Genomic DNA, 27586 nt, shown 5'->3' on the forward strand with positions numbered 1-27586 from the left:
GGCACCCACCGCCATGCCCGGCTAATTTTTTTTTTTTTTTTTTTTTTTTTTTTTTTGCGTTTTTAGTAGAGACAGAGCTTTGCCATGTTGACCAGGCTGGTCTCGAACTCTGGACCTCAGGTGATCTGCCCACCTCGGCCTCTCAAAGTGCTGGGATTATGTGTGTGAGCCACCGTGCCTGGCCGTACTATCTTCCTTTTCTTAAAGAGGAAATCAAAGCTTAGAAAGTTGAATGGGCCAGGTGCTGTGGCTCATACCTGTAATTCCAACACTATGGAAAGCCAAGATGGGAGGATCGCTTAAGCCCAGGAGCTTGAGACCAGCCCAGACAGCATGATGAAACCCTATCTGTATAAAAAAATGTTAAATGTAGCTGGATGTGGTGGCACAAGTCTGTAGTCCCAGCTACTCAGGAGGCTGAGGCTGGAGGATCACTTGAGCCCAGGAGGTCGAGGCTGCAGTAAGCTATGGTCGTGCTACTGCACTCCAGCCTGGGTGACAGAATGAGACCTTGTGTCAAAAAAGAGAGGGAGAGGAAGTTGAAAGACTTTCATAAAGTCACTAGTTACCAAATGCCAGTAGCCCGGTCTAACATGACACTGAAGTCAACCATGGGCTTCCTGCTCAGGAGTCAGAACTATGCTATCAAGTGTTTATGTCTCTAAATGCAAAGAGGGAGCAAGGTGTTTCTTCTCTTTAGTCTGTGACCAGCTGCTCACTCTAACCTCCCTTCCACTGCATGTTCGAGGCGTACTGCCTAGAGAAGGATTCCCATCTTCCCAGCCCCTAAATTTAAAAATAAATTAAATAGGCCAAGCGTGGTGGCTCACGCCTGTAATCCCAAGCGGTGGCTTACTCCCACTTTGGGAGGCCAAGACGGGCGGATCACCTGAGGTCAGGAGTTTGAGACCAGCCTGGCCAACATGATGTAACTCTATTTCTACAAAAAATACAAAAACTAGCCAGGCGTGGTGGCACGCGCCTGTAATCCCAGCTACTCAGGAGCCTGAGGCATGAGAATTGCTTGAACCCAGGAGGCGGAGGTTGCAGTGAGCTGGGATCACGTCACTGCACTCCAGCCCTGGCTACTCTGTCTCTAAATAAATAAATAAATACAAATAAATTAATTAAATAAAAGAATATAGAACCGCCCTCACACCTCCTGCCGGATGCAGTCGATTTGACAGTGTGCCTCATTCAGAGGGTGTTGCCTACATCCAGGGAGAGTATCAGTTGTTTTTTTCTTTATTGAATGAATATGTGATTAAGTTAATGACGCTGAGCTGGGGGAGGAGGAGCAGTTTGGCAGCCCAGTGCTGAAGGGTTTCTGGCAGCTCATTCAGTGTCCTTAATGTTCCACTGGCTTTGTGCTGGGCCGCATGTGAGCCCTAGGAGAGGCTGCTGTAATTACTCAGCTTTTTTATTGAAAACAGCTGCAGGTCGCAAGTCATCCCATTGTCCATCTTGCTGGTGATTGGAAACAACTCGGGGCCATCTTGGGCTCCACTACACTGCAGCCTCATTCTGAAGTCAGTGGAGGTAGAAAGTAGGCTTCCCACTTGCTGGGCTTTTCAAAATGAACCATTCATCTTTTGAGGGTCAGAACTCAGCCACCCATTCACCGAGTGTGAGTCATACCCCTAGTTTTAAAACAAACATTTATTGCAGAGAAAATTCTTATCTTGGCCGATGTGTACAGCTGATCTTGTCCTTCCTATGATTGGTTTAGGCTGGTTTCAACAAAATTGTTGTCTTTGTAAATACACACCTCTTCCGGTAAATCCAGAGACTACCGAAGCGTTTCCTTGAGATTGAGCCTAAGACAATCTGTAATTAGTTTTGGATAATTGGATTTGAATGTTTAGAGGCCTTCCCATATAGCGTGTGTCTTTAACATCTCACACAATATATTGTACTTGTCCTTCCTGATCCAGGAAGTAACAGGAGTTAATAATCTCACGTGAGAAAGTGTGTTAGAAATGGAATCTCTAGGGGCAGATTCTTTGCAGATGCACATTATTTTATGTCCCTCTGTCACGAGCTCAGTTTTTTATCATCACATCCAAAATCTAGAAAACGATCCAGAAATCCTTTGCCTTTTAATAACCAGCTCATAAGGAAGACAAACTGCAAGAGATCAACACAGGATAAGGACAGTAACCAACAAAGGATGGACAACACCCTAGAAGCCCAAGGGGTTGTGCACTTCAGTCTATCAGCAGCATCGGAGTTTATGGTCTAATGAGGAAGACACATGGAAACAAGGATTTGCAGCAGTCCGAAGTAGCTTTGCTGAGATTTTAGGAATGATTGCCTAAGGAAGTAGCAGTTAGTGGACCCATGGTATTAGTCAGGGTTCTCTAGACAGACAGGGCTAGTAGGATAGATGTATATATGAAGGGGAGGTTATTAAGGAATATTGACTCAGACGATCACAAGGTCAAGTCCCACAATAGGCCACCTGCAAGCTGAGGAGCAAGGAAGCCAGTGGTTGACCAGTCTGAGTCCCAAAACCTTGCAAGTAGGGAAGCCGACAGCTCAGCCTTCAGCCTGGGGCCAAAGACCCAAGAGCCCTGGCCAACCACTAGTGTAGGTCCGAGAATCCAAAACCTAAAGAACTTCAAGTCGGATGTTCGAGGGCAGGAAGCATCCAGCATGGGAGAAAGATGAAGGCTGGAAGACTCAGCCAGTCTAGTCCTTCTACGTTCTTCTGCCTACTTTCATTCCAGCCTCGCTGGCAGCTGATTAGATGGTGCCCACCCCGATTGAGGGTGGGTCTTCCCCTCCCAGTCCATGACTCAAATGTTAATCTCCTTTGGCAACACCCTCACAGACACAACCAAGAATAATACTTTGCATCCTTCAATCCAATCAAGTTGACACTCAGTATTAACCATCACACCCACCATGGTGAAGGCATGCGGGGGTGGCTGGTGTTAGCCTATTTGGAGCCTTGGGGGATAGTCGAGGAAATGGTTACTGAATGGTGTGTGGATGAGAATGATGGACCAGGGTGCTAAGGAGGCACAGAGGAGAGGCAGAAGGTATAGGGTTGGAGTGGGGAGAGCCTTAAGGAGGTGACATGGAAGGAGAGACCTGAAAGATGGGTGAGGCCAGTGCTTCTGGAAGTGTGGTTCCTGGACCAGCAGCATCGGCAGCATCTGGGAACTCCAGGTGAATGTGATACGCACGCTCAAGTATAAGAACCACTGCATTAGAAAACAGGTGATGGTGCATTGCGGAGGAGCGGTGGCTGCTGTGGAAAGTACTCTAACAGAGCAGAGGGAACATATGCCCAGAGGCCTGCAGCAGGCGTATTTGAGACTTGATCAGGACACAGCCACCCACACCCACTGGTTACGAATTATCTGTGGTTGCTTTCAGCCTGCAGAGGCAGAGCTGAGTAATTGCCACAGAGGTATATGGCCCACAAAGCCACACATTTTTACGAGGTGGCCCGTCACCAAGGTTTTCCAGCCCCTGATTTAGAGGGTGGAACTGACATAACCTGGTGACAGAATCAAGGGAGAAGAGGCATACAGGGATACCGGCCAGCTTTCAGTCTTCTGTGAGCAATGACATGACAGAGCAATGACACTAAGATGCTGCTGCTTCACTTTTTACAGCTCACAGTCCCCTTTGTGGATGTGAGAAAGGCCGTACAGCTTTAGAGGCTGAAGGATGCCCTGATGTTCAGTCCTGGAATACAGGCTAATGCCAGCAGGTATCTTAGAGATACTTGTAACTCCAAGCAGATGAGGGAGTGGGGCGCTATGTCGTTTCAAAACAGAAATGCAGTTTCTTCACAAACTTTTAAGATCATGACCTACTTATTTTTAAAATTTTTGACTGGTGACAAAATATGCATAATATGAAATTTGCCATCTTAATCATTTTTACATGTACAGTTAAGTGGCACATTATTGTTCAGCCATCACCACCATCTCTCTCCAGAATGTTTCCATCATACGAAACTGAAATTCTGGACCTGTGAAACAACTCCCATTGCCCCCTCATCCCAGCTCCTGCTAACGCCTGTTCTATGCTCTCTCTGAATTTGACTATTCTAGATTCCTCATAGAAGGTGAATCATATAATATTGTTCTTTTGTGTCTGGCTTCTTTCACTTAGCATAATGTTTGAAGGTTTATTAATGTCGTAGCATGTAACGGAATGTCATTCCTTTGTAAGGAGAGGGGGATGAATAATATCCCGTCATATGGATATACCACATTTTTAAAGTTTATTCATCTGTTGATGATCATTGGGTTGTTAACACCTTTTGGCTCATGTACACAGTGCTGCTATGAATATGGGTGTGGAATATCTGAGTCCCTGCTTTCAATGCTTTGCAGTAGATACCCAGACGTGGAATTGCTGAGTCATATGGTAATTCTATATTTAACATTTTGAGGAACTGCCAAAATGTTTTCCATGCAGCTGCATCATTTAACGATGCACATAGGTTCTAGTTTCCCCATCTCCACCAACACTTGCTAGTTTCCATTTTTCTTTTTTTTTTTAGAAAAAGAATATAATGTCCATCTTAATGAGTGTGAAGTGGTATCTCATTGTGGACATAGCATATAATTTTAAGTATGATTAAAGGAGGTTAGAACACAACTTTTGTGTTGGCAAAGTGGGGGAAAGGATTGGCTGCTGTAATTAAAATCACTGAGACAGACGGGGCTCAGTGGCTCACGCCTATAATCCCAGCACTTTGGGAGGCCGAGGTGGTTGGATCACCTCAGGTCAGGAGTTCGAGACCAGCTTCGCCAACATGGTGAAACCTCGTCTCTACTAAAAATAAAAATAAAAATAAATAGCCAGGTGTGGTGGCAGGCACCTGTAATCCCAACTACTTGGGAGGCTGAGGCAGGAGAATCGCTTGAACCTGGGAGGTGAAGGTTGCAGTCAGCCGAGACTGCGCCCATTGCACACCAGCCTGGGTGACAGAGCGAGACTCCATTTCAAAAAAAAAAAAAAAAAAAAAAAAAAATCACTGAGACATACTGCCAAGGACAGATGGAGTTAGGGGGCTTAAAGATTCTCTATACCAACCAGGCACAGTGACTCATGCCTGTAATCCCAGCACTTTGGGAGGCTGAGGCAGGCAGATCAAGAGGTCAGGAGATCGAGACCATCCTGGCTAACACGGTAAAACCCTATCTCTACTAAAAATACAAAAAAATTAGCCGGGCGTGGTGGTGGGTGCCTGTAGTCCTAGCTACTCGGGAGGCTGAGGCAGGAGAATGGCCTGAACCTGGGAGGTGGAGCTTGCAGTGAGCCGAGGTCCCACCACTGCACTCCAGCCTGGGCAACAGAGCGAGCTTCTGTCTCAAAAAAAAAAAAAAAAAAGAAATCCTCTATACCAGAGGTTCCCACCTCTGGCTGCATATTAGAATCCCCTGGTGCATTTCCTAAAATGCCAGTGGTGGTCCCAACATCCAGGGATTCTTATTCAGTTGGTCTGGGGTAGATCTGGACACAGGTGTTGGTTCTAAAAGCTGCCTGGGTGAGTCTGACGTGCCATCAGCATTGATTTCTTATTCTGTAGGTGAGAGAGTATGGCCCTAGTACTAAGGCTGCAAGGGTTCTGGTCTCTCAGCCAGAGCTGCTGCTACTGATACACCATTATTCAGCATGACCATAAACACAGTGAAACCAGTAGTGTCCCAGGTACATGTGTGTCCTCCTCTGTATTCTGGAGGAAGTATGTCCCCAAAATCTGGAGAGCCAAGTGTGGGAGCCAACTCCTCCATTTGGTCTGTTGGGATGTTCAGTATTCAATGACCATGGTAGATTTCTAGTAAGTCAGTTTCACTCAGTGGGCTGAGGATATTAAGACACTGGAAGTTAGCTGATGTGTTCCCCCCATTGCTCCAACACTTTGAACTCTGTACCCCAAAAATTGATCCACTCAGTGCTTCTCACACGTGTGTGTCATTGGGTAGATTTCCACAGGGAGGCTTTCTCTGTGGCCTTTGGCCCCAGTGACGTTACATTGAGTAGTATATATCCCTGTTCCTTTCTATACTACCCATCTGCCTATTCCCCAGCCACAGTTTTGGGGTACACCAATTTAGATTAACCTAATTATTGTTTCACAAGGCATTCTTATCCCTGAATGCTGACGGATTTTATTTCAACGTTGTTATATTTTATTACTTGGTCTATTTAAGTGTATGACCATCACTAGCTATAAGAAGGTGACCAACTACAAAGTTAGAGAGAGCAGTGCCTGCAACACGAATTGCAAGTTCAGGGGGTTTCCCAGACCACCCTCCATTTTGATAATTCAGTAAAAGGACTCACAGAACTCACTGAAAGTTGTTCTACTCATGGTTATAGTTATTACAGGGAAAGGATACATGTTAAACTTAGCCAGGGTAAGAGGCATATAGGGGAGGTCTGGAGGGGTCCAGACATGGGGCTTCTGTTGCCCTCTCCCCATGAAATCATGAACGGTGTTACCTCCTCCCAGCCATGATGTGTGACAGTACCCCTGGAGAATTGCCAACCAGGGAAGCTCACCTGAGCCTCAGCGTCTAGAGTTTTTATTGGAGCTCAATTGCTACTGTCCTCATGACTGACCTCTAATCCCTAGACCTTCCTGGACGTCAGGCAAGTATCTTACATTATTCATTCCTCTGAGGTTGGAACGTATACCTCATGGCCCAAAGCCCCCATCATAAATCACATTGTTATTCTATCCAGTGGCCAATCTCCCCAGGCAGATAAACATACTCCTTTGAGGCAGGACATTCCAGAAGCCTAGAGATCACCTCCCTACAGGTAGGGGCAAAGGCCAGACCTCAGTTTGGGTGAGGTTAAATTCTTCACAGCCAGGCACGGTAGCTTATGCCTGTAATCCCAGCACTTTGGGAGGCCAAGGCGGGCAGATCATGAGGTCAAGAGATCGAGACCATCCTGGCCAACATGGTGAAACCCGGTCTCACCAGAAATACAAAAATTAGCTGGGCGTGGTGGTGTGTGCCTGTAAGCCCAGCTACTCGGGAGGCTGAGGCAGGAAAATCACTTCAACCTGGGAGGCAGAGGTTGCAGTGAGCCAAGATCATGCCACTGCACTCCAGTCTGGTGACACAGTGAGACTCCATCTAAAAAAAAAAGTATTCACTACACACTAATGAACCCACTACACAACCCAAGAACTAGAACCCAAGTTTTCATATTAGGACTTTTTGTGTGTTGTTTCTGCCCGTTTTCAGCCATGTAATCTTAGACAAGTGACTTACACTCTGAGCTTCAGTGTCCTTGTCTTTGAAACGGGGTGATCATATGCTGGTTGTCACTTATATGTAAGGCATTGCTGTAGCCTGCACAAAGTAAGCAAGTAAGCATGGTGACTTGTCCTGCCTGCTGTGCCTTAGGGAGCCTGGGTCTCGGGAGGTCTTTGCAGTCGAGAGCATTGAATTGTGCAGTGTCTCAGTGACTGAAACCACCATAGAAGGGAAGCCAATGTGTGACACCTGGAGGAACAGCTGGTTAGGTTATGAATTATCTGGAGGCGTTGGCTTTCCTTTCATTCGGACACACCAAGGACAATGAATCGTTTAAGACCCTCCCAGAGTACCTCAGTTCCCATGAGACCTTTTTCCTGACTTGATGGAGAGTTTTATGTTCTCTGTTGTAGACTGGGGCTGTCTCATGTGCTGGAAACCCAGCCCCCTGATGACTGGCAGGATCCAGCCTAGGCCTCCTGGAGCGGTTGCTGGCACTTTGCATCGTGTTGTGTGGTGAAGCTCGTGAGTGTGTGTGCGGGTAGACAGCTGGCAGCCTTCCCTGCGGGATGTGGAAGGAGGATTCTGCATTTCCCCACCATGCGTCTTGGGAATTACTCATCCAAAAAGTATTGTGGAAAAGCAGGCAGAGTGAAACACAGAGGCATTGCACTTAACCCTTCCCTGGAAATGCCACCCTTGAGTTTAGCGTCTGAGCTTTCTGTTGATTCTGCTTGTGTGTTGAATTGCCTTCCTTCTTGTTGGTGTGCATAAGGGCCTGCACATTGGGCACTTATAAATATTATCCCGTCTATCAAGTAAAGAAAAAAATGAACTCTCGAACACCCATCACTTCCTCTTTTTGTATCACAGGTGTAAGGAGAAAACAGATGTTTGAAAGAATTGATAGTTTGAAGGTGTTGTGTTGATTACATCATGGCCAGGAGAGATGAGCAACAGATAAAGCGTGGGTGATCACTGAAAATTCATGAGGAAATGTTTATTGAATTATAACTATGATGGCAACCATGTACTGAGTGTGTGTTATACTAGGCACTGTGCACATTAATTCTTCCCCATTTTACAGGCAGAGATTACAACTTTACACATTGTTGAAATGAAATTTTTGCCTCGTTAAACTGGGGCACATGTATAATTGTGAGTAAAATTAAAGTTATATTATTATTATTATTATTATTTTGAGATGGAGTCTCGCTCTGTCGCCCAGGCTGGAGTGCAGTGGTGCGATCTCGGCTCACTGCAACTTCTGCCTCCCGGGTTCAAGCGATTCTCCTGCCTTAGCCTCCCTCATGGCTGGGACTACAGACACCTGCCACCACGTCCGGCTCATTTTTTGTATTTTTAGTAGAGACAAGGTTTCACCGTGTTATCCAGGATGGTCTCAATCTCCTGACCTCATGATCCGCCCGCCTTAGCCTCCCTCATAGCTGGGACTACAGACGCCTACCACCACGTCCAGCTCATTTTTTGTATTTTTAGTAGAGACAAGGTTTCACCGTGTTATCCAGGATGGTCTCAATCTCCTGACCTCACGATCCGCCCGCCTCAGCCTCCGAAAGTGCTGGGATTACAGGCGTGAGCCACCGCGCCCAGCCAAAATTGTATTTTTAAAAATGGATAACAGGCGGTTTGGGGTAAAGCCAAGGTTTGAACCTGTGCTCTACCTTACACCGTAGCCTTCTGTAACTACAATTCTGTGTGTCCTTAGTAGTAATAGTAGTAGTAGTAATATTATTGATCTATTATCATCAGTTAGTAATAATAATATTAATATGTATCTTGATATTCTAAATAGGACAGTGTATGTGAATGCTTCATGCATTGTGTAGTGAGATCTATCACAGTGGTTGTAAGAAACATTCAAGTGAGAGTCAAAGTGACAGGTTCTCATCCTCCTGACCCCAGTTCTAACTATGTTACCTTGGCCAATACTTTTCAGCTTCTTGCATCAGTCCCCGAAATAAGATAATGAAGAGGGCCCACTTCCTCTCGCTTTGAAACACGTTAGTCTGGACTGGGATGAGAACCACTAACTCCAGGCAGTGTGGAAAGCGCCTGTGTAACTGTTCCCAGCCCTCAACCAGAGTGGTGGATAAACAGAAACGTGGTACCCCCGGGTAGCTAACCTGGCATGCACTATGCTTTAAAGCAAAAAAGTATTTGCTTATGTATTGAATCAGGAAAGGTCTTGACAGAAAGGCATTTCCAGCTTTTCTTAAAAACTCCAACTCAACCTCTGTCAGACAATTCATTTGGGACCAGCTTGGATCCAGATGGTTATTTTTCCATCTTGAGCCTTTCCAGGAATTCCGGCATGGGCAGGCCGCCAGAGACACTGGCTACACAGCCACTGCAGCGCGTTTTCCACGTGAGCCGGCTACTAGGGATGGCCCAGCCCAGCTGTGGCCCAGCCCAGCTGTGGCCCCGCCCCTCCTCCTTCCTCATCCAGGCCGATCCTGCAGCACTCACAGACATGTGCCATGAGCCACTCAGGAGGACCCCAGCCACATGGCCAGTGTCCTGATGTTTCCAGGGGTGGCAGAGCTCATGAACTGCACCCCCAGAACTCTTACCTGCTCACTAGGAATAGCAATGGCAGAAGCCAGGAATCTAAGAATTGATGAAGCCTGGCCCTCCATTATGTGGACAGGTAGTAGCAAATCACTCAGCCCCACTTAGGGATAAGGGAGACAGCAATTTAACCACGTGCCAAGAAGACAAGGTTAGCAGAATGGCAGCCAGTGCAGCTGTGTGTCTTGAGGAATTCTTTCCAGCCTCCCCTTCAAGGCACTTAATCGAAGAACAACTCCACACTGGACGCAGAGCTACCCAAGCCAGCGAGCACCCAAATGAGACTATTATTTTTGGTCGATGTAGACTTTTTAATCATTGCTTCAAGTATCGTTATATCCATTGCCAAAAAAATCTATAGATGCATGGAGCCAAAAAACACTACTATTCGTGGTGCTGATAATATAAGTAGTGGGGCCGCTTTTCTCCTGCCTTTCCTTGACCCACTGTAATCCCAGCTGGCAGTGGTAGTGGCAAATTTCCCCCCAACCCACCACCCCCAGGAAGGTCTTGCCTCAAAGAAAAGGAAAATGTGGTATGTGCTGCTGGCTGCCACAGACTCAGGGGAGCCTGTGCCAGGTTGCAGGCTTGAACTTGCTTCTTGTGGCACTAGAGGGAGAGAGCTTGTTTCAAAAGCATGTTAGTGCTCTCAGTTCCTCATATCCGACCTGTGCCAGAGGCTCCTTCTGCAGTCTCACCGCTCCTATAGCCTGGATCACAATTGGGTGGGTGGTCTTGAACTTGGCTGCTGGACCTGAGGTCCCCTGCTTGCTTGCCTGGCAAGTACAAACATCCTGACCTCTCTTCCTTGGTCACTGTCTTCCTTACTGAACGTCTCACCAGCTGCAGTCCTTGATTAGTGTCAACATGGTGCAGAAGTCCCCTAGACATCTTTTCCCCTACTTATTCCTGTGCATTCTGTCCCTTTTCTACATTAAAAACAAATAGGCGTATTAGCTATGAGGCTGCCATCGCCATAGCCAGGATGTGAGTGTCAGCCGCATCACAGTTGGGTAGACCGAGAAAGTGATTTCCAGTGCTCGTTCTACCTCTGACTATGTGGCCTTGGGAAAGCCTCAGTATCCTGATCTGGAAAATGGAGATAATAATACAAACCTCACGAATTTGTTGTGAAGAGTAAATGAGATATTTAAGTAAGGTTCTTGGCATGTATAATAATAAATGATCAATAAATGGAAGATAGTTGGATTAGTTTCTCAGGACTGTCATAATAAATTACCAAAACACATGGTGGCTTAAAACAACAGAAAAATATCCTGTCATACTCCTGGAGGCTTAAAGTCTAAAATTAACATGCTGGTGGGGCCATGCTGTCTTCAAAGGCTCTAGGGGAGAATCTTTCTTTGCTTCTTCCTGCTTCTAGTAAGCTTTGGATGATCCTTGACTTGGGACTGCGTCATTCCAGGCTCTCTGCCTCTGCCTCCACATGGCCTTCACCTCTGTACATCTCACATCTTTCTCTGTCTTTCTCTCATAAGGACGTTTGACTGAATTGAGGGCCCACCTGGATCATCTAGCATGATCTCATTTCCAAATCCATAATTACATCTGCAAAGACCCTTTTTCCAAATAAAGCCATTCCCAGGTTCTGAGTGGGCCTAACTTTTAGGGATCTACCATTCAACCCACTGTCCTTGCTTATTCATGATAAAAATTAACATATATACATTTATCTATGTTTTATGTCCTTAGGCCCTTGTGTGCACTTCTTCTAGCTTGGATTATGAGCTTTCATTTCTTGCTTTTTCTCTTCTCACTCACCACACTTCTGTGAAGAGCAAGATCCCATCTCCCAGGGATGCAGAGCCAAGAAGGGAAACTCGAGCGCGTTGGGGTGAGGCTCTCAGACAGCATCTTCTGCAAAGTTGTGCCAGGTCCCAGCTCGCCTCTCTGGTGGTTTCTGGCCTGGATGTCCCTAGACAGGGCTTTCAGTCCCCTTCAGGAACCTTCTCATTTTGGACCAAGAGGCTTGCCCCGTGAAACTCCATGCTAGATAGACATGGAAGAGAAGGTCAATAGTCAGTTTCCACTGAGGACACAGTAAGAAGAAACTGTGATAGTAGGCCGGGATGACAAGCCAGCCACCTTGATACAGAGTGGAATCACAGTCTCAGAATGTGCCTGATGGCAAAAAATGCAGAGTAAGTAGCTCAAACACCCAACCAGGGCAGGGACCCCTACCCCATATGCCTGAGTTTCTATCCTGACCCTTGGGATGTCAGTCAGAGATCCCTGACTCATGAGGCAGCCCAGTCCATTCTTAACAATTCTCATTGCTTCCTAATGCTGCAGCTTTTTCTGTCCTTCCTCGGGGCACTCATTCCCAGTTGTCTCAGCTGTTACTCACCTGCTTGCCTCCAGACCTCTTGTACAACTGATCCCTCCCCGCAGACATGCCCCATCCTTCCCACGTGCCTTTGCAGCAGGATTTCAACTGTGGCTTTACCTGTGCCATCTATGGTTGCAGTATTTATTCCTTTATTCTGAACATTATTTTCTTTCTCTTTTCTTAGACAGGGTTTTGCTTTGTCACCCAGACTGGGGTGCAGTGGAGCAATCATGGCTCACTGCAGCCTCAACCTCCTGGGCTCAAGCGATCCTCCTGCCTTAGCCTTCTGAGTAGCTAGGACCATAGATGCAAACCACCATGCCTAGCTAATTCTTTTTTTTTTTTTTTTTAGAGACAGGGTCTCAATATGTTGTCCAGGCTGGCCTCGAGCTCCTGGGCTCCCAAAGTGCTGGGATTACAGGTGTGAGCCACTGCACCCAGCCTGAACATTTTTAAATGAAGCTTATAATTACTACAACTTTTTAAGAACCCTACCAAACAGTTGTTCATATTGAGTGTATAGTCAAACAAAAACTTCCTGGGCTCTTTCATTGAAACCATTATTAAGCCAGATCTCTTCAACCCTGCTACTAGGCTAATTGAGAGGTTGAAACCAAGGGCAGACATTTACATTTATTCTCATTGATCTTAATTTTCCTGGTTCTGTACCATCACTTCCAGCTTCTTAAGATATATTTGAATCTTAATCACAACATTTGTCCCTTCCAGCCTTCTGTTACTTCCAAATATGATAACCAAAACACTTTATTAGTATTGAATAGAACAGAACTAAAAATAGTTCTGGCATACCATTTGCTTCATGCTGACATTGAACAATTGAGGTCCCCATCGTACATACTAGAAATGGAATGAGTGTTTGATGAATGAATGTGTGATCCACTTTGGGGGTATGCCTGTTCAGTCAACCATAAAGGCATCTAATTATAGCTATCATCCAACAACCCACCTTTCTCCATTCTGAATACTCTAAGCATGTCAGGTTTGGACCTGTTTTTAATGCTTGGCCAAAATGGAGTGCCTTCTGCCAGTGCACCACACAGGCCTTCCAGTTTAGTGATGTAATAAAGCTGGAAGGAGATTGGTGAGTCAGCACTTTGAGAATCCTTGCTGTGCCCAGGTCACCTCTGCCTTCACACCCAGGTATTCTGCCCTCTTCAGTGTTTGCATACATAGTTTTTCCAGTCCTGGTCCAAGCTCATCAGTCTGCTCTTCCTCTTCTTTAAAGCTGAAACTGTGCCCTGTTTGTCCATAGACATGCAGGCCAGGCAGTCATGGGTTCATTCAAACTGAGAAACACAGGATTGGGGGTGTAGGCAAAGCAACCCATTTTCTTGCCCTAGGTTTGAGATGTATTTTTAGGACTTTATATATCAAATTCTAAGAGCATCTTCCGTTCCGAGCAGTTAGCTGCTATTTACTGGACTTGCAGTCAGTGAGCATATATTCTCCGCGTCCCTAGCACAGAAGCGTCTCATTTTCCTATCACTTCTCAAGCAGTCTGAATCCATGGTAATAGCAAAAAATTTCTTGAAACTAAATTATAGCAAAGATATAAGTGTGGAGCTTCCTTTGTTAAATTTCATTTTTCTTCCTGGGAATGATTGAGTTGTGTATAAAATTTATGGTAATAGACTTTTTAAAGTATATTTCTCTGCAGTTGTTTAAAGAACCAGAAGAAAAGTGGCATTTGTCATTTACAGCTGTATTGGGTTTAGATGACCCCAGAGGAACCAGTGGAGCATCACCTAAGTATTAGCTGTTTATCTCCGAAGCCTCATCAACTCTGTGTTTACGTACAACACCAAGTTTGGTTTCCTGGTGCCTGCTCCATTAGGAAGAGGCTAGAGATATTTAATTTACTTAAGAGTTTAGCAGTAGAAAATTTAATCTGATAGATACTAGGATTTCTCAAACCTTACTGTGCATATGAATCATCTGGATATCTTGTTAAAATGCAGGTCCGGGTGGGGCCTGAGATTCTGCATTTCCAGCGAACTTGCAGAGGATGCTGATGTCACGGGTCAGAGGACCACACTTCGACTAGCAAGGCCTTATGCCACTAGGCTAAATTTAGAAATTATGATAGAGAGAGAGATAGTGTAGCTCCAAAGTGGCTTAAGATGAATGTATTCAGAACAGTGATTATCAGGCAAACCATAGGTAGCAAACTCTAAATACATTTGTCTTGATTCATCTATTAACTCCCCCTCCAATTTCCCTTTTCCAATTGTAATGTTTAAACAGTGCGATCTGCATATGTGGCTCTCTGGTAACTTGGCATTGATATAATTGTGCATGGCCCCATGTTTGGAAGAAATCTTTTTGTTGTGGCAGGTGCTTCCAGAGATAAACTCCTCGGGGGCCCCTGGGAGGGCGATTCAGGACACAGAGGCCAGTTGTCTGCAACTGGAGACTCTAAGAGCAGAAATCCCACTTTCCATTTTTCTTTTTTCTTCTTTTCTTTTTACCTCTTCCTTATTTTTCAGTTCTACTTTTCCACCTTCATAAGTTACTTCTCTGTTCTTTCGTCCCATAATCACCCAACAGACCAGGAATGTGGTGCCATCCTGGGGCGCCCTCTGGTGGTTCATCGAAAATACAGCAATTCTCGATCTCTACCCTAGGATTTCCCCTTATCAGTACTGAAAGCTTACGGGGGCGGGGGGCCCAGAGAAGGGACACGTACCTCAGCGTTAAGACAGCCCTGTCTGCTCCGTGCTGCACTGCTAAATAGTCCTAAATGTAGGAGGAGGATGGGCGGAAATTGTTAACAGTTTGGCCCCCGGTCGCTGAGGCTTCTGTCTTAATCATTGTGTCCTTGATTTCTCATTGACAGTCTCTGGAAAAGATGCTGTTTATCAATGGATAACTTTTCAGAGGAATAAATTTGGATTTGTGTGTTAAGGCCGATATGTCTTAGCAATCATCTAGCAGAAGACCAGCCCAGTGAGTCTTCAGGGCCCACTAAACCGATGTCTCTCAAATAAACAGTGTAATTAAACCTGAGCACTACTGAGAACCTAGTCAGCATTCTTTTTCAAATTTACGAAAGCTGGCTTCCCAAAGAAGTACCTTCAGAGGAGTTTTCTAGTTTTGTGTATTGTGCATTCAATTGTACAGGCAATGTTACATTTGCATTGCTAATAGACCCTTCCTGAATGTGTTTGACATTTTACTTGGCTTTGAAAGGACTTTTATGCCGCTGCTTTTTCTTCCCTAGTGCTGCCTTGGGCTAATTAACCTATTCCCTTACTGGCTAGGCCTACTATATGCAAATGTTCTCATTTTGCATTCTGACATATCACTCTTGCATGAATATCCCTCACGAAACCCTGTGGGGTTTTATTGGATCAGTGCTACAGGAGGGTCAGCAGGGGGCGCATGGACCAGTTCTGAGTAGGTCTCACGCATGAGTTTTCCTTTCTGGTTGGTATGGAAATGTGGGAGCGTTTTGGCCTTCCCTTTCTTAAGAGTGATTCTTGAAATTTAAAGATAAAAGTTCATTATTAGTACTTATCAGACAGTCAAAAGGGGCAACTTTTTTGATGCTTTTGTAGTTTAATTTTATTCTGTCATTGTAATTGATTTGCAAGTATTGGGTGTAAATCATGTGCTGTGCTTTTTACAAGGGAAGGCTGTACAGAACACAGTTATTTGAGCCTTACAAAAACCCTAGGTTGGTGGGGCGCAGTGGCTCACGCCTGTAATCCCAACACTTTGGGAGGTTGAGGTTGGTGGATCATTTGAGTTCAGGAGTTCGAGACCAGCCTGGCCAACATGGTGAAACACTGTCTCTACTAAAAATACAAAAATCAGCCAGGCATGGTGGCAGGTGCCTATAATCCCAACTATTCAGGAGGCTGAGGCAGGAGAATCACTTGAATCCAGGAGGCGGAGGTTGCAGTGAGCTGAGATCACGCCACTGCACTCCAGGCTGGGTGACAGAGCGAGACTCCACTCCATCTCAAAAAAAAAAAAAAAAACCTAGGTTGGGAGAGTAAATAAGGGACATTACTCCTTCAACATTTCATTTCTTCAGCATAAGTGTTTTAGGTCTTTTTAACCTTATTTTTCATTTCCATCCCAGTCTTTAAGCTCCTCTCCTGTCATGTGAGAAATTCTATTCTTACTGAAATGTCCTTTGATATTGAGACACCAAATTTCTAAACCTCTACCTTCCTAGATATCTGGTCACAAGACATTAAGGATTGAGAACTTTCTGTTGTGTCATTTGTCATTTCACTGTGATGTTCATTGATGATGTTGGAGCAAAACCAACAAGGGCCATTAAATCATTGCCCCTTCCAAGCTGGGCACAGTGGCTCACGCCTGTAATCCCAGCACTGGGAGGCTGAGGTGGGTGGATCACTTGAGGCCTGTTCAAGACCAGCCTGGCCAGCATGGCAAAACCCCACCTCTACAAAAAGTACAAAAATTAGCCGGGTGTGGTGGCATGCACCTGTAGTCCCAGCTACTTGGGAGGCTAAGGTGGGAGGATCACTTGAGCCCAGGAGGCACAGGTTGCAGTGAGCCGAGATCACGCCACTGCACTCCAGCCTGAGCAACAGAGCAAGACCTTGTCAAAAAAAAAAAAAAGAAAGAAAGACTGAAAGAAAAAGGAGCAAAATCACTGCCCCCTCCAAAAAAAAAAGTTATAAATTAGGGGGGCAAAGGAGAGAAAGGGGGTTGTGTTTCAATAGGGATTTCGCTGTTGCTTCAGCATGGACAAGGATTGAATGCTGAAGGCTGCTACTTTATTGTGTTTGTTTTAAAATCAGATTATTGGCTAGACACAGTGGCTCACGCCTGGAATCCTAGCACTTTGGGAGGCCAAGGAAGGAGGATTTCTTGAGGCCAGGAGTTCAAGACTAGCCTGGTTAACATAGCAAAACCCCATCTCTCCAAAGAAATAAAGAAAATCAGATCACTGAAAAGAGAGTCTGGATGTGAGATATCAAAACCCAAGGGTGTAGAATTCCCAAAGCCCAGTCCCACAGCTCTCAGGATCACAGCGCGTTGCGCTGTGCATACCTACAGCTGCTACCTGTAGAAGCCATCACATCTGCTGCTTGCTAGCCTGGTTCATGTCAGTTGCACTGATGTTCGGCCTCTTGTCTGTTGGGCGTTGGTTTGCCCACACAGCAGCAGTAACTCAGACTTCAGTGGTTAGTAAGAGACTGAGATACTTGTCCATAAGAACTGGCTTCAGGGTCACCGTTTGTATGTCCAGGTTTGAACACACTGATCTGATCTGTCTGAAAGAGGTGTTGTTTCTAGTGTTAATGGCGAGTTGTTCCTTTCCAAGGAGAAAGGGGACGGTGTGAAGGGGAACTTCAAAGTCAACTTGGAAGAGAGAGACGGACAAACCAAGCATGTAACCCATTAAGAAAACTTTCAGTGCACTAGCCCTATTTTTGTATGGTATTTGGGTTTTTTAACCATAGTCAAATTCAGTTTTTAACAGTCTTACTCTGTTATCATATTAGTGACTGTACTGGGAATACTTTTGAAACTTGCGGAGAACAGGATTCTTTCTGGTGGCCCCTGCTGAGTTGGCATGTGTGTGTGTGTGTATTAGGGGAGAGGAAATCGTAGGTCCAGTATGGACCCAGAGTTAAGGGGAATCTTGGAGAGTAGTGGCTCTGGCAGATGAGGATTCAGAAATCAAGTGCAAGGACTGTTCTGGACTCTCACTGCTAACCTGCTTTTTCTCAATGCCTGGCTCTAAGGGCAGGGTCCAGCTGGTGTCATGCTCTCCAAAGGCTTCATTTTATTTTCCAGCCAGGTGAAGGAGAGATGAGAAATGGAACCAACATTTCTGAAAAGGAAATTTAAGAACTGCATCATCTACCCTCTGAAAAGAAAAGGAGAAAAAAAACAAAGGAGAGAGGATATTGAGAACATCTTAGGGGAGTTGTTAACTCCATTAAAAAATGTATGTGTTAGAGTGTTCACTTGCCCGGTGTCTTCATAATCTTCCTTTGCAATGTGCAGCTGCCATGGCTAGTGTTTTTTTTGTTTTGTTTTGGTTTGGTTTGGTTTTGGTTTGGTTTTGGAGACAGAGTCTCGCTCTTTTTGCCCAGGCTGGAGTACAATGGTGCAATCTCAGCTCACTGCAACCTCCGCCTCCTGGGTTCAAGCGATTCTCCTGCCTCAGCCTCTCAAGTAGCTGGGACTACAGGCATGTGCCAGCTACTATTACACCTGGCTAAAATTTTTTTGTATTTTTAGTAGAGACGGGGTTTCACCATGTTTGCCAGGATGGTCTCAATCTCCTGACCTCGTGATCTGCCTGCCTCGGCCTCCCAAAGTGCTGGGTAGTGTTTTATCTGCTTCAGTGCTTGGGGTAGGATTGGGTTTGGGGAGTTCACATTGACCTAGTCTTAATCTTGCCAAAGATGTTCTTTCCCCGGTGCTCATGTTCTGATGTCGTTTCCCTCCTTCCCTTTCTCCTCCCTTTCCTTTTCCCTGTGTCACTGCCCTCTTCCCTTTCCCAGCATCCAGAGCTGCTGCTGGCGGATTGTACCCACGGGGAGATGATTCCTCATGAAGAGCCTGGATCCCCTACAGAAATCAAATGTGACTTTCCGTTTATCAGACTAAAATCAGAGCCAGCCAGACAGTGAAACAGTCACCGTGGAGGGGGGACGGCGAAAAATGAAATCCAACCAAGAGCGGAGCAACGAATGCCTGCCTCCCAAGAAGCGCGAGATCCCCGCCACCAGCCGGGCCTCCGAGGAGAAGGCCCCTGCCCTGCCCAGTGACAACCACCGGGTGGAGGGCACAGCATGGCTCCCGGGCAACCCTGGTGGCCGGGGCCACGGGGGCGGGAGGCATGGGCCGGCAGGGACCTCGGTGGAGCTTGGTTTACAACAGGGAATAGGTTTACACAAAGCATTGTCCACAGGGCTGGACTACTCCCCGCCCAGCGCTCCCAGGTCTGTCCCCGTGGCCACCACGCTGCCCGCCGCGTACGCCACACCGCAGCCAGGGACCCCGGTGTCCCCCGTGCAGTACGCTCACCTGCCGCACACCTTCCAGTTCATTGGATCCTCCCAGTACAGTGGGACCTACGCCAGCTTCATCCCGTCACAGCTGATCCCCCCAGCCGCCAACCCCGTCACTAGTGCGGTGGCCTCGGCCGCCGGGGCCACCACTCCATCCCAGCGCTCCCAGCTGGAGGCCTATTCCACTCTGCTGGCCAACATGGGCAGTCTGAGCCAGACGCCAGGACACAAGGCTGAGCAGCAGCAGCAGCAGCAGCAGCAGCAGCAGCAGCAGCACCACCACCTCAGCAGGGCTCCAGGGCTCATCACCCCGGGGTCCCCCCCACCCGCCCAGCAGAACCAGTACGTCCACATTTCCAGTTCTCCGCAGAGCACCGGCCGCACCGCCTCTCCTCCGGCCATCCCCGTCCACCTACACCCCCATCAGACGATGATCCCACACACACTCACCCTGGGGCCCCCCTCCCAGGTCGTCATGCAATACGCCGACTCCGGCAGCCACTTTGTCCCTCGGGAGGCCACCAAGAAAGCTGAGAGCAGCCGGCTGCAGCAGGCCATCCAGGCCAAGGAGGTCCTGAACGGTGAGATGGAGAAGAGCCGGCGGTACGGGGCCCCGTCCTCGGCCGACCTGGGCTTGGGCAAGGCAGGTGGCAAGTCGGTTCCTCACCCGTACGAGTCCAGGCACGTGGTGGTTCACCCGAGCCCCTCAGACTACAGCAGTCGTGATCCTTCAGGGGTCCGGGCCTCTGTGATGGTCCTGCCCAACAGCAACACGCCCGCGGCCGACCTGGAGGTGCAACAGGCCACTCATCGCGAGGCCTCCCCCTCCACCCTCAACGACAAAAGCGGCCTGCATTTAGGGAAGCCTGGTCACCGGTCCTATGCGCTCTCACCCCACACGGTCATTCAGACCACACACAGTGCTTCAGAGCCACTCCCGGTGGGACTGCCAGCCACGGCCTTCTACGCAGGGACTCAACCCCCTGTCATCGGCTACCTGAGCGGCCAGCAGCAAGCAATCACCTATGCCGGCAGCCTGCCCCAGCACCTGGTGATACCTGGCACACAGCCCCTGCTCATCCCGGTCGGCAGCACTGACATGGAAGCGTCAGGGGCAGCCCCGGCCATAGTCACGTCATCCCCCCAGTTTGCTGCAGTGCCTCACACATTCGTCACCACCGCCCTTCCCAAGAGCGAGAACTTCAACCCCGAGGCCCTGGTCACCCAGTCCGCCTACCCAGCCATGGTGCAGGCCCAGATCCACCTGCCCGTGGTGCAGTCCATGGCCTCCCCGGCGGCGGCTCCCCCTACTCTGCCTCCCTACTTCATGAAAGGCTCCATCATCCAGTTGGCCAATGGGGAGCTAAAGAAGGTGGAAGACTTAAAAACAGAAGATTTCATCCAGAGCGCAGAGATAAGCAACGACCTGAAGATCGACTCTAGCACCGTGGAGAGGATCGAAGACAGCCATAGCCCGGGTGTGGCCGTGATACAGTTCGCCGTCGGGGAGCACCGAGCCCAGGTAATGTTGGCCCGGGTGGCACAGGGATGGGGCACCACACCGCGACGCCGTCGTCATCTCCTGGCAACATGAATTGCTTCTATGAGGCAGGATTAAGGGTTCTCAGGTACACCTAAACCTTAGACTCGGCCTTTCCTTTCCCAACTGCATTCTCTAGAAAAAATAAGCCCACGTTCCCGTGACCTCTGCTGTGTGTAATGAATTGATCTCCATGCATGGAAAGTGGGGCTAGTTATGGAGTCATTGAGACAGTTCAGAAACTCACCACTCTAGTTGTTTCTTGAATTCTGTGGTTAGGATGAGGAACCCTGATTAGGAAAGGCTGCTGGACTTCAGGTCCTTCCAGCGGTCATTCTGTACTTTTTCCTACCAGGAAAAGACAGAGGATGCTGCTGGAGTGAATGGATTAGGTGCTGAAGCAATCACATCCCATTGCAACATCCATGTTTTAAAATGGATGCTGGGTGCAGTGGTATATGCCTTTGGTCCCAGCTACTCCAGAGGCTGAGGCAGGAGGATCACTTGAGCCCAGGAGTTCGAGGTTGTAGTGAGCTTTGGCTGAACCTGTGACTATCACTGCACTCAAGCCTGGGCAACATAGCAAGACCCCATCTCTAACATATATATAATGTCTTACTATTATTTAGGTATGATAAGGCTGACAGATAGATCAGGAGACACCTCTCTTTGATGAGATAATTTGTTATACTCTCTGATCCCGAGAGGAAGGGGCACTCTACACCAAGAAGTGTAGAGCACCATAAAGTGGGGGGCACCTGGGGAAGCACCAGGTACGTCAGGAGGTGGAGAGAGTGAGGGGAAATATGGCAAACAACAGCCTTTATTGTGGTTTCATGGGAGGCAGGATAAACAGGTTTAGGATTGGCTAGAGTGGATAATTCCAGCGTGCTCTGGGGCATAGGGGCTGTCCCTAGTTGTCTGGCGGCTGGTGCTGGGGTGATCGATACAGGTGGAAGGTCCAGGCACAGTGGGTCACACCTGTAATCCCAGCACTTTGGGAGGCTGAGGTGGGTGGATCACCAGAGGTCAGGAGTTCGAGACCAGCCTGGCCAACATGGTAAAACCCCGTCTCTACTAAAAATACAAAAATCAGCTGGGTGTGGTGGTGTGTGCCTGTAGTCCCAGCTACTCCAGAGGCTGAGGCAGGAGAATTGCTTGAACCCAGGAGGCAGAGATTGCAGTGAGCCAAGATCAGGCCACTGCACTCCAGCTTGGACACAGAGCAAGACTCCGTCTCAGACAAAAAAAAAAAAAAGTTAGCCCCAAGTGTGATGGACCCATATAGGAGTCTGTTGGGGAGTGGGCTCTGGACTGGTTAGTTTGCATGTGAAAGTCAGGCTCCTAGGAATTAGCTCTGGACTGGTTGGTTTGCATGTGAAAGTCAGGCTTCTAGGAATTAGCTAATCCTGGGAGAGACTATACCTCTGGGATCCGCAAGACCCTAAAATATCAAAGCATCAGAAAGTAAAAGCATGGTTAATACAATCTGAGAAGTCAGGGCTGTCCCAGGTGACCTGCTGGGCTTGGGGTAAAGTCATCTGTAGCCAAGATGAGTCCCTTGAAGTATGGTTAACTCTCTTAATTTCCACAGGCTCCTTCAATCCACCCTTTTCCAGGTTCTTAGATCGATTACATGCATTTATTCCACAGCCCGTTTCTTTCACTGCCCAAGTTGCTGGGAGTCCAGCAGGTTCAGCCTGCAGCTGAGAGCTTTCCTGGCTATCGAGCTCACTTTCTACAAGTGTTTCCATCTAGGATTTGAAAACACTCAAATGGGACAGAGCCTCCTTCCAGCTTGAGTTGAAAATAGTCATGAAATAGCTGCTATTTGGGACATTCAGATAAAATAAAACAAGAAAAAAAAAGATAAACTAATTAATGGTTTGAATTATTTTGGGCTTTTTTTTCTCATTTTTGAGACAGTGTTTCTCTGTCTCCTAGGCAGGAATGCAATGGTGCAATCATAGCTCCCTGTGGCCTTGACCTCCTAGACTCCAGCCATCCTCCCACCCCAGCCTCCCTAGTAGCTGGGACCACAGGTGCATACCACCATGGCCAGCTAATTTAAAAAGTAAAAAACATTTTAGTGGAGATTGGGTCTTGCTGTGTTGCCCAGGCTGTTCTCAAACTCCTGGGCTCAACCAATCCTTCCACCTCGGCCTCCCAAAGCCCTGAGATTACAGACACGAGTCCCCATGTCTGGCTTTTTTAAGCATTTTTTTAAAAGCCCAAGTGAGCAAAGGACCAAATCAGTTTTCCAGAACTGCTCGTGAATGACAGGATGTGGGGGCTTGCACAAAGTCAGGGCCCTGCACTGGTGAGAGCTTTTAGCCCTGAATAGTCTTCTTTGTATTATGAGATGTCACTGTAGGTTTATAGTCTTTGAAAGGGCCCAAGAAAGATTTCCCCGAAGATTTGATTAAAAAAAAAAAATCAGGATTTTTAAATAAATGACATAATAACAGAGCTCACCAGCCCTCTGTAGTGGGTGCTCACTTCCTGCATGAATTAGGGGTGGGTACTAGGAGAAAGAAAATGCACTGCCTTGAGCAAAGGTGACTCTTCACAGACCCCAGGTAAAACACAGAAAATAAACATGAGCGAAGAGTCATTGCTTTTCAGGGTACGTAGAATCCTTAAAACATTTTTGTGAACAGAGGCAAGTGTGAAAAGAGGTTTTGTTTAGAAATGCGACGGTTCCTTGCCGGCCAGCATCTCCTTCAGCTTGAGAATGAAGGCGGACACTTCAGCTGTGGGCCACACTTCGCAGGCCTGGCAGCCTCCGCAGAGCCCAGCCTCTTCTATTTTTTTATTTTTTTATTTTTTTTTAATTTTTATTTAATGTTTCTATTTTTATTTTTATTTATTTATTTTTTGTTTTTTGGAGACAGAGTCTTACTCTGTCACCCAGGCTGGAGTGCAATGGAGTGATCTTGGCTCACTGCAACCTCTGTCTCTTGGGTTCAAGTGATTCTTTTACCTCAGCCTCCCGAGTAACTGGGATTACAGGCGCACACCACCACCCCCTGCTAATTTTTGTATTTTTAGTAGAGACAGGGTTTCACCATGTTGGTCAGGCTAGTCTCGAACTCCTGACCTCAGATGATCCACCCGCCTCAGCATCCTACAGTGCTGGGATTACAGGCACGAGCCACCGCGCCCAGCCCCTTACAGCCCTCTTCTGTTCATGGGGGGGAAGAATCTAGGTGTGTTTTTCCCTACTCCAAACTTTGCAAAATTATTGATTCAATGAAAGAGAAATTGGCTTCTCTGTGAAGTCTGAGCCCTGTTCTCATGGTTTTTCCCATAGTGAGATCACTAAGTCTCTCTACTGACAGCCAGGGTGCAGACGAGCAGGTAGAAGTGTTGTCAGGGCCTGTTCGCAGGTCTGCGTGGCTGTGCTGCACGCCGGGAAGGGCTTCTGCAAAGAAAGGCAAGTGTGCTGAGACCTGCTGAAAAGGCAGCTAGGGCTTCACAGTGTAGAAACAAAAGTGCAAGGCCCTGACGCAACCAATGATTTGTCACTTTACCGAGGAGCCTATCAGAAATCGGCTGACATCATCACAGCTAAAATACTCCACCAGCTGTGTTTGCCACAAGTGACAGGTTCCGAGTCAGCGGAGATTCAGACAGAGAGCATGAGAGGGGGAGATGGGAGGGAGAGAGATAATTCATATCTGGACTTAATTGAGGTTCCAAAGGCTACATCCTTCTCTCCCTCTGCAGTGCCTTCCTGAGGGGTTTTCTCCTCTAGCCTGAAGAATCTTCCTGGTCTTCTCAACTGGTTAGGCATCGCTGACACTGCACCCACAGAGAAATTCAGAAATGTGCAAATTGTTGAGCTTAATAAGCAAAATCACAAATTTGATTGGGGAAGTTGTGGAAGAAGAGATGGTTTTCTCCAAAACAGATGGCATTGTGACTCTAGGCAGAAATCCTGCATGAACAGACTCTTGAGGATGCCTGACCTCATAAGACCCCCCCCCCAACATCACACCCCCAGGGAAAGTCGTGTGATACGGTATGGTGGTGACAGACCCAGGGGTGTGGCTTTGGGTCTCTGGCAGGACAAGTTACTTCACCTTTCTGAGCTGCAGCTCTCTCCTCTCTAAACCAGGCAAATGAGTTTTGTTTTTTGTGTGTGTGTGGGTTTTTGTGTTCATTTGTTTGCTTGTTTTGAGACAGGGTCTTGCCCTGTCACCCAGGCTGAAGTGCAGTGGTGGGCTCATTGGCTCACTGCAGCCTCAACCTCACAGGCTCAATTGATCCTCCCACCTCAACCTCCCCAGTAGCTGGGACTATGGGTGTGTGCCACTATACCCAGCTAATTTTCTGTATTTTTTGTAGAGACAGGGTTTCACTATCTTGCCCATGCTGGTCTGGAACTCTTGGGCTCAAGCAATCCACCCACCTCGGTCTCCCAAAGTGCTGGGATTACAGACGTGAGCCATGGCGCCCGGCCACATAGGATTCTTCATAGGAGATAATCTCTCGAGACTGCTCGGTTTTTTAATGCTTCACTTTTATACTTTCCAGAACAGCACAGATCGTGTAAAAATTGATTAGCATCAGTTAACCAAAAACCAAGAAGGGTATTAAGATGAACATGTTCATGAACCTCATGCTAAGCGGCATATAAACCTCGTGGGAACTAAAGCCATCTCGTATAAAACTGAGGGGTGTTTTAGTTTGGGCATTATTTTTAAGGGGCTGAATTCCTCATTAAGACTGTGGAAAGATGCCCCCAGCGTTGTCCCAGCTGATGCTCCAGACAAGGCAATGTAGGAGAAAAATGCTTTTCCGTGTTTGTCACTATCCCTGTGGCATTGCCCTGCCTGGTGCAGCATTTCTCGCTCGGGCAAAGCGGCTATGCATCCCCCAGGCCCCCACCTAGATGCTTTAGGAGGAAAGGGGAATGCCAGGTATTGTCCACTGTTACTGTGTGCACCAAAGGAAGCCTCCTTTCTCTTCAGTGAAAGGTGGTAGCACGTTCCCTACCCTGGGAGAGAATTGCTACTTTGGCATGCCTTGATTCTGGTTGAGAGTCCCAAAGGATGACAGAATCACTTCCCTTGAGCCTCACTGCCAAATATAATCCACTTAATATCCTCCAGGTTTGAGGCCATAAGTCTGTGGCGCATCCCAGATGGGACCCCCCAAGCGATAGCATCAACGTGGGAGCCAATGCGACTCAAAAGAAGGATGGGGCTTTGCACCTCCTCCTCATGTAGGAAGTAGGTTAGCTGCTTGGCAAATGCAGGAACTGGCCCTGAAGAGAGCTGAGTCTGAATGTATCCCTCACCCGTCAGTAGCACTGGGACCTTGTGCAATGTTAGTTTTCCCTTCTCTGCTTCAACTTACATGGCTCTGGCCCTGAGAAAGTGATTTACAGCTGAAAAATAAATCAAAGGCCTTATGTTCTAAAAAGCATTTCTGGAAGGAGAGGCAGCTGATGAAAGTCTAGAAAGAGGCTGAACTTTTCCAATGAGCACAATAAGCCATTTTTACCCTGCCTGTAATCCTCGGGGTGGAGTCCCGCGAGTGGCCGAGGAGAGCACCCTTCTCACTGTTCCTGTTTGTAAGGCTAAATGATGTCATGCCAGCCTGCGTAAGCATACCAGTCTTATTTCTGAGCATGAACTGGATGTGAGGGATGCATTGGTGCTCCAGCCCTCCAGATAGGTAAGACAACCAATGCAGAAACAAGGGCTCCCAGGCTCCTCTTCTGCAAGAGGCTGTTAGCGACGTGTCCGCCGGGACAGCCCTGCCCAGGATGGCCCCAGTCAGGGAGCCTTTGGCTTCCATCTGGCGGCGTTCTATATTATCCCATCCTTCTGTTTCACCCTTCCTAGGTTCAGCTTCTCTGAAGAGTACACAGCATTTGCTCAGTGGAGTTGTAAAATTTATTGGTAAAGTGCTCTGGGCTGACACGTTCCTTTGCTTCTTTCCTAAATGCCAGGCTCTGTGTGTTATTAGGGCCGTCTGTCGCTTCCCAGCACCTCCTGAGGTGACTGCTTCCCTGACTTGGTGGCTGCTTAATATTCAGTGCCATTTCCTCCTCCCGACTGTCCTAGCGTGGGTGTGAGTGTGCCTGTGTGTGCTTGTACAGCAGTTGTTATCATGATGTACTTACTGGGTGTCTACCGATGGCTTTCCTTTCATTCTGCTATCTTTCAGTTTGACTGCTGTGAGCTGTGAGTCATCGTTGGTAGCATTATGCATTGAATGGATTAGCTGGTACCTAAAAATAGCCAAGGCCCTCATGCAGGCGGCACATAAGCTTTTAGAGTCAGTCCCTTTGCAGCCAAGGCAGACCCACTTGCCAACATTGAACATGCCGAGCTTGGTGGTGATGAATCCTAACGTATCAAAAAATAGATAGTTGGTGACTGCCCTGTGTGCAGAGCGCAGCCCTGGATTTGTGCCGCAGTTGTTGGTAATACACACTTCCTATCTGTTCTGATGCTGGAAAGGCTCCAACAGAGAAACTATGTCAAATCGCATTTTTGTTTGTGGGTCTTTGTACCTCTCCAAAAAAAAAAAAAAGAGAGAGAGAGAAATGCTCTGCTTTAAACTTTATGTGCTACACGTGCTCCCAACTGGGTCATCTTACATGTTTTGATTCTCTCCAACCATTGTTGTTTATACCATTTTTTAAAAAAATTAAAGACTATTGTTTAAAGCAGTTTTAGGTGTACAGCAAGTAGAGAGAGGTCCCACACACATAACAGTTTTCCCTGTTGTTAAAATCTTGCGTTGGTGTGATAGATTGGTTACAATTGATGAGCCAGTACCGATACCTTATTTTTCACTAAAGTCCATAGTTAAACTA

General features: G+C 47.3%; 1 protein-coding gene across 6 annotated transcripts in view; it reads left to right on the forward strand.

The window, feature by feature from the left end:
* ATXN1 (ataxin 1) overlaps positions 1 to 27586 on the forward strand; it is a 464792-nt gene that overhangs the window by 416517 nt on the left and 20689 nt on the right. For 4 of the 6 annotated variants that reach the window (XM_030929140.1, XM_030929138.1, XM_010376383.2 and 1 more), the window contains one exon: positions 18702 to 20733. In XM_030929140.1, the coding sequence (XP_030785000.1) occupies positions 18862 to 20733 (1872 nt within the window). In that variant the 5' untranslated portion in view covers positions 18702 to 18861. Of the gene's footprint in view, positions 1 to 17904; positions 18140 to 18701; positions 20734 to 27586 lie in introns of those variants that run through there. The other 2 variants (XM_030929139.1, XM_010376386.2) reach the window with 2 other exon arrangements.

The sequence above is a fragment of the Rhinopithecus roxellana genome, chromosome 4, assembly GCF_007565055.1.
Source record: "Rhinopithecus roxellana isolate Shanxi Qingling chromosome 4, ASM756505v1, whole genome shotgun sequence".
NCBI classification, from domain to species: domain Eukaryota; kingdom Metazoa; phylum Chordata; class Mammalia; order Primates; family Cercopithecidae; genus Rhinopithecus; species Rhinopithecus roxellana.